Here is a 6,265-nt window from a genome sequence, read left to right on the forward strand (position 1 = left end):
GTTGAACTAATATTTTGTTTTTATATTATTAGAAATTAGGGTAAAAAAATTTAGAATTTAGAATTCAGTATAAAAATATTTTTCTTGACCAAATATTCGTCAACAATAATAAATTTTGTTCCTCATGTAGTATTGTTCCTCAGTAAGATTATATATAATGAAGGTGTGTAATTATGAATGTTAATTAAATACGATAATTTTAGGTTATTTTTCCCAGCATTACCGATTGAAATTAGACCCTTTCGATATCTCTCATTAAATCATTTAACAGCACATTGTGAATCATTTTTGTTGGTAAAAAATTCATATCATAAACTAGACGAAACCAGATATATTTCAGTGCAGGTTGAGATTATGAACAAGTCACATACAGTTATATAAACAAATATGAGGGTGTTAATACTGTCTGAATGTAAGATTGAGGCGCCCTGGAGAGAGCATAATATCTTGAAGCAATTTCTTTGGTGCTGAGTTTGGTATGATTGATGAAACTCCATGGAAAATAAGCCTAGATACACCACCAAATATCACCACATCTCCTGAATCTAGAACTGCATTCTCCGCCTTATCCACATCCCTGTGATCACCATAAATAAATTCCGCCGAATCGCCAATGGAGAAGGACACAACAGGCAACCCCTTTTGGATACTCTCTGGCGTTTCGTCGCGATCCTGCGCAATTTGTTCCAATCCAATCATTTTTTAAAAAAGAAAGGAGTTTGTCAAATCATTCTTAGTTACCAAATAAGGTAAAAACTCAAGTGCAGTCAACTTTACTGAAGTTCGATAGCTGAAAACCGTTAAATAATTTGATTATATTTTTATCTTACAGCTCTCAGTTATCAATTTCACATAAAGTTGACTATACTTGAGTTTCTACCACCAAATAATGGCAAACAACAAAATTGAGCCGGATGAATAAAACAAAGTTGAGTACATAGATTTTCTCATGTATAAATCAACTTAGCAACTATGGTTCAAAATATAAGTATCAATTCCAAGTTGATCTAAATGTAGGATGGTGATAAGAGAATAATTTCAGTTACATCTAAAATTTTTTTGACCAAAGCCATAAAAATAGCAATCTTATTTAACCTACATTTAAGCAGAAAGTGTAAAGCAAATTATGCAATCTAAGTTTGTAGAATACAATGAAAAGTAGCTGACCTTATGAAGACCAAGCCTTCCATAGTTATTATAAAAGTTGACAATGCATATATCAGGAGACATTGAAGGGAGTATCCTCTCAGCATAGCTTACTCTGCATTCCTTTCTTATTAGATATTGTGCTTCTTGTATTGCTTTTACAACCAACTTTCTGAATCTCTCAGGAATACTGGGTGGATTACTACCATCAACTAGCCTCTTATTTCCGTACTTTCCGGTTTGAGGATCCCAGTCTAGACCAAGGCACATCATATGCAATCGAAGTTTAGCTCCATTCTCATAACTCGGCCGATAGAATCCTCCAGGACCAAGACCAAGCTCACGGCAGATTTTCACTATTTCCACCTACAATTATCAGAGCAATATGGCCTTAATTAACTACCATTTTTTCGATATAACGCAGACCAACTATGATGCGACATTCAGGATTAATGAGGCAAACTACAATGGATACTTTGAAAATATATTTAGTAGAGGAGTGCTAGGAGGCCAGCAATTTTTGTGTTTTGTAACCATCAATTGGCCACCAATAGTATTTTTAATGGTATGAGATTACATCTAACGGTGAGAGATCTTTCGTTTTTCTTTTGATGGTTAAGTGCTGGCCACAAAATACAAAAATTGCTGGCTCTTTAGACTTTTTCTATTTGGTATATTATATATTAACATAGTATCTAAGTTGGGTTGGTCGAGTGGTCAACTCACTCGTCTGCTTAAGTAACTGTTGGAGTTCGAATCTCGCCCTTGTGCATTCAGCCACCCCTACTCAAGTTACTATCATGAATTCTAAGTTTCTAACAGATACAATGAATAAATTAAAGGCTTAAGTCCAGTTAGACAAATTTCAACAATGCTTAAGAGAACAGAGTTCTTGAATCCTGGTTAATTTCAACAATTCATAGTGAAAGAAGTTAAGATCTCTATATCTAGTACCTGTTCATCATGTGTTAAGAACTTCTTCAATAGAACCATGCCAGGCCGCAGTATCATCCTCTCTTTTTCCCCTTCAATGCAGATTTCCTTGTTCTTTTCTTGCGGCGCATATCGTTTTCCATTGAAGAAGATATCAAATTGATTAACACGGAAGCTGGAAGCAGGTTTTGGTTTTGCAGTATCTGAATTGCGTTTAGTTGAAAAAGGAAGTGAAAAATTCTTGAGGTTAAGCGATACACGAATAGTTCCAACCATAATGAATTCTACTCTATTACCAGCTAATGGCGTGGTAACCTGAATTCAAATAACAGGAAATTAAGAACGAAGTAACGAGTTAATTAACATGCATGGAAATGAAAAGGATGATGAATAAGAAGAGAAAGTGAGAGGTTTTAATTACTCGGTGTTTGTTGGTGGCCATGCGGGTGCGGTTGTTGGTGTTAGGCGTCAACTAGAAACCATAAACATCGGAATGACGAAAAGAAGAAGAAGAAAAAGAAGAAGAAGAAGAAAACCAGGAACAAAAACCAAGACGAAGACGAAGAGGAAGAACAAGAGGTTCGCTTGTTTTTTGAAATAAAAAAATAAAAAAATAAAAATATCCCTTCATCTTCATTAAGTAAGCTACCAAAGATAAACGGTAAGTAGATTTAGGTTTTGATTTATTAATTATTTTATTTTTAAATTTAAATTTTGATTTGTTTTAATTTTAGAATATTTTAAAATTAAAAAGAAACAATTGGTTAATCGGGTCATAAAATCACAAAATCAATTGAAGATTTGTAGTCCAGCAGAAATATCTGTCTTGTAAACATCTTAATCGAATCGGACTCGTTTGGATTCGTGACAGCTCCACCAAAATTCTGCACCGCAAGAAGACACACCGTCGATACGCTCGTTTGAAGTATCCGTCGCGTGTCGGAATCGGATTCGCGTCCGACACGGATACGCCAGCACCATGAGAGAATCCGTGCTTCATAGCATTGTATTAATCGTTTTATATAAAAACACTGGTTTATTTAAAAATTCTTATATCTTTAAATAATCATAAAAGAAATATTATTAGATAGTTATGTAAAAGTTAAATTCTTTTAAAATAATTATTTTTAGTAAATAAAATATGTGATATTTTTAATCACACACACTTTAAAAATATGGTGTAATGGCCTAAAATATATGCAGGAAAACAAAAAAGGCAGAAGCAGTAATTGTTCCCTTACAATAAATAAATTATAAATATGTAAACGGTTAAATTGATTTTCAAAATTTTTTTATTTTGTCAAATAAGTCCACAAATATTTACTAAATCAAATTGCTTTTCAAAATTTTATTTATTGGTCAATGTTTACTAAATTAATGCTTTTCAAAATTCCTCTTCTTGATGCCATTCTTTTTTTATCTTCCTTTCATTAGGATTTTAATACTTTAGATATATTAAATCCCAATATATTTCTTATCATCTAGTATCAGTTATAGGTTGTAGATAAATTTTTATTTATCTGCACGTTTCAGGATTTTTGTTTAGTCTCTTTATTTTCAATTTCTGTAAATTTACTTTAGAGTTCCAAAAAAAAAATCTTATTTATTTTGGTTTTGCAATTATTCTATATCTTTAAGTCAGTGTCTGCCAAAAAAAAATAAAAAAAACCCAAAAAAAATCTAAAAAAAATTATGAAAAAAATTATGAGGAATTAGTTTGTGCCATCATCATACCACAATGAATTTTTTGAAAGATTTTGTAAGTTGCAACAAGGTTCACAATCAGTGATGGAGTACCACAAAGAGTTTCTATATTTGATGGACAAGGTTAATATTAAAAGAAGTCCAGAGGTTCTTATGAAATGATTTTTGTTTGGATTACGTGAAGAACTTGCAGATAAAGTCCAACGTTACCGTTACGCAACCATGGAGGATTTGGTCAAATTGGCCATTGACTGGGAGCAGGTGTAACAAATGATAGATCGCCATAACAAGAGGATTTCTTCTACACCTATCTTTCATTCTTCTTCAAAGCCAAAGATGAAAGAATTTGTTGAGTATGCTGTAGAGAGTGATGTGTCCTTGGAAGACTCAAAAGTGCAGAATTTTTTAACTGGGTTCTTGGGATGTGAGAAATTTAAAAATCTAGAGAGAAAACAAATAGAGAAAGAAAGTGAGTATTTGAGTGAAAAGGATCAATATTTAATTGAAAGTGATAGTTTTGAGAGAAACTATGAGAATAGTGAAAGAGAGGAGTCAATGAGTGACAAAGAAACTGAGAGCAATAAATACACTTGTGAGAGAGATCTAGAAAGTTCTAAATTAGACAAGAGTGCATTAGTGTCATTGAATTCCTTAGTTTCTCATACATCTAACCATGAAATTTCTAGTATTTTTGTATCAACTTTTCCAGACTTTGTAGATTCACTGATCAATTATGGAGGCATTAATATGATGAAAAGAAAGGAAGACAAATTGCACACTTTGGACAAGATGGTGAAAGTATGGTTGAAAAGATTGAACTTGCACACATGAAGGACATAGCCACAATTCAGTGGGTAGAGAAGAGTCATCAAACCAGAACAGGTATCTTAGAGGTCTAGTAGGAAAAACCTTTATCTATCTTTTATGTTTTCGCTGTGTCTCTTTATGCCAATAAATTCCTCTTCTTGATGCCATTCTTTTCTTGTCCCCTTTCCATTAGGATTTTAATACTTTGAATGTATGAAACCCCAATATATTTCTTATTAGTGTCACAAGCTTATGCCAATGGAAGCATTTGCATATACAGAAGTAATTGCCTTTGATACACAAGCTTATTCCATAGGTAAATTCCTAATAGTTATGCTTCTGATATGTGGCTTCATTATGTCACTTAGATTCTTTTACATCATGTACGTTGTGTGATTATATCCTGAAAAATTTATGTTTTAAATTTATGTAATGAGAAAAATGTTTAGCTTCTGGATTGGAGTCAAATTGGTAGTTTGCATGTTTAAAATTTCTGCATTTGCTTAGATCAGATGATGATGCTGATTCTATGAATGTGTTGGAGTTTAGTATTATATTTGACTATTGAGTTTGATTATCATGTTTACCGAGTTTGATTATATTTAGCATCATTGCTATATTTGACTACTGAGTTTGATTATACTCAGGTTAGTGCTTGACTACTAATTTTTCTTATTCATTCATAGAAAATTGAGAGCATTTTTATACCTGATTTGATTTTATTAAATTTTTTATTATCTATGTTTTTAGGTTGTTCCAAACATAGGATCACATTCTCCTCTGTGAAAGATTATGAAACTTTTTAGGTTATTCAAAATAGACAAATTACATACCAAATCTTGGTATGTTTTAGAGCTGGTTATCGAATATAAAAAATTGATCCACTAAAGAAGACAAATCCAACTTCCGAACAAAATTGTAAAGTTAGAATTATTGTAAAAAGGGATAAGAAGATGGAATATGTGTTAACCTTTGTGAATATCCAGCACAACCATGCTATTAGTCCTAGCATGGCAAAGACTATAAGAAATAACAGGGAACTAAGCTTGCATGCCAAACGGATAGTTGAGATCAATGATCAAGCCGGTGTTACAATAAGAAACACCTATCAAAGCTTAGCAACTGCTGCTGGTGGCTATGATAAATTAACTTTTACTCAAAAAGATCTTCGGAATCATGTAGGAAGAAGTGTCAGAGTGATAGAAAAAGAGGGGGATGCGCAATCATTAATGCAGTATTTTCATAGGATGCAAGAACAAAACCACAACTTCTTTTACGAAGTTAAATTGGATGAGCAACATCACATAAAGCATGCTTTTTGGGCTGATGCTAGAAGTCGTGCTGCTTATGAGTACTTTGGCGACGTTGTGAGCTTTGATACGACGTACCTAACAAATAGGTATGACACCACAATTATATATTTCAAGTTAATTATATGCACTTTGGTTTTTGCATGTGTTTAATGTATAGGGATAGGCTGAATAGAATGAATTTGCTACTACTGTGCATGATATACTAAGTTTGATTATGTGCTCTTATTTTTACATATGTTTGATGTATAGATAGGTACAATAGAATGATTTTGCTGCTATTGTGCATGTTATACTAAGTTTGATTATGTACTCTTGTTTTTGCATATGTTTGATGTATAGGAATAGATACAATAGAATGAATT

The 6,265-nt window shown here is 32.5% G+C and overlaps 1 protein-coding gene across 2 annotated transcripts; it reads right to left on the reverse strand.

Moving 5' to 3' along the window:
- LOC107625849 (alpha-ketoglutarate-dependent dioxygenase abh1) lies at positions 303–2,674 on the reverse strand. 2 transcript variants are annotated; one of them, XM_021116245.1, is made up of 5 exons: positions 2,501–2,674; positions 2,101–2,394; positions 1,873–1,929; positions 1,168–1,512; positions 303–672 (listed from the first exon to the last, which is right to left on the reverse strand). In XM_021116245.1, exons 1-5 carry the CDS (start codon positions 2,519–2,521, stop codon positions 397–399), a joined length of 993 nt encoding a protein of 330 aa, XP_020971904.1. In that variant the 5' UTR covers positions 2,522–2,674; the 3' UTR covers positions 303–396. The 2 variants fall into 2 exon arrangements, with proteins under 2 accessions (XP_020971904.1, XP_016184064.1); XM_016328578.2 differs by lacking the exon at positions 1,873–1,929 and having other exon boundaries at positions 307–672; positions 2,501–2,670.

The sequence above is a fragment of the Arachis ipaensis genome, chromosome B02 (genome assembly GCF_000816755.2).
Source record: "Arachis ipaensis cultivar K30076 chromosome B02, Araip1.1, whole genome shotgun sequence".
Classification (NCBI taxonomy): Eukaryota; Viridiplantae; Streptophyta; class Magnoliopsida; order Fabales; family Fabaceae; genus Arachis; species Arachis ipaensis.

Excerpts from the sequence above, each read along its gene's own strand:
- LOC107625849 (XM_021116245.1), bottom strand. The coding sequence starts at position 2,521 with ATGGCCACCAACAAACACCGA. Across the intron at positions 2,395-2,500 it reads TGGCCACCAACAAACACCGA|GTTACCACGCCATTAGCTGG; the intron begins GTAATTAAAACC and ends ATTTGAATTCAG. Across the intron at positions 1,513-1,872 it reads ACAGTTACTTAAGCAGACGA|GTGGAAATAGTGAAAATCTG; the intron begins GTGAGTTGACCA and ends TGATAATTGTAG.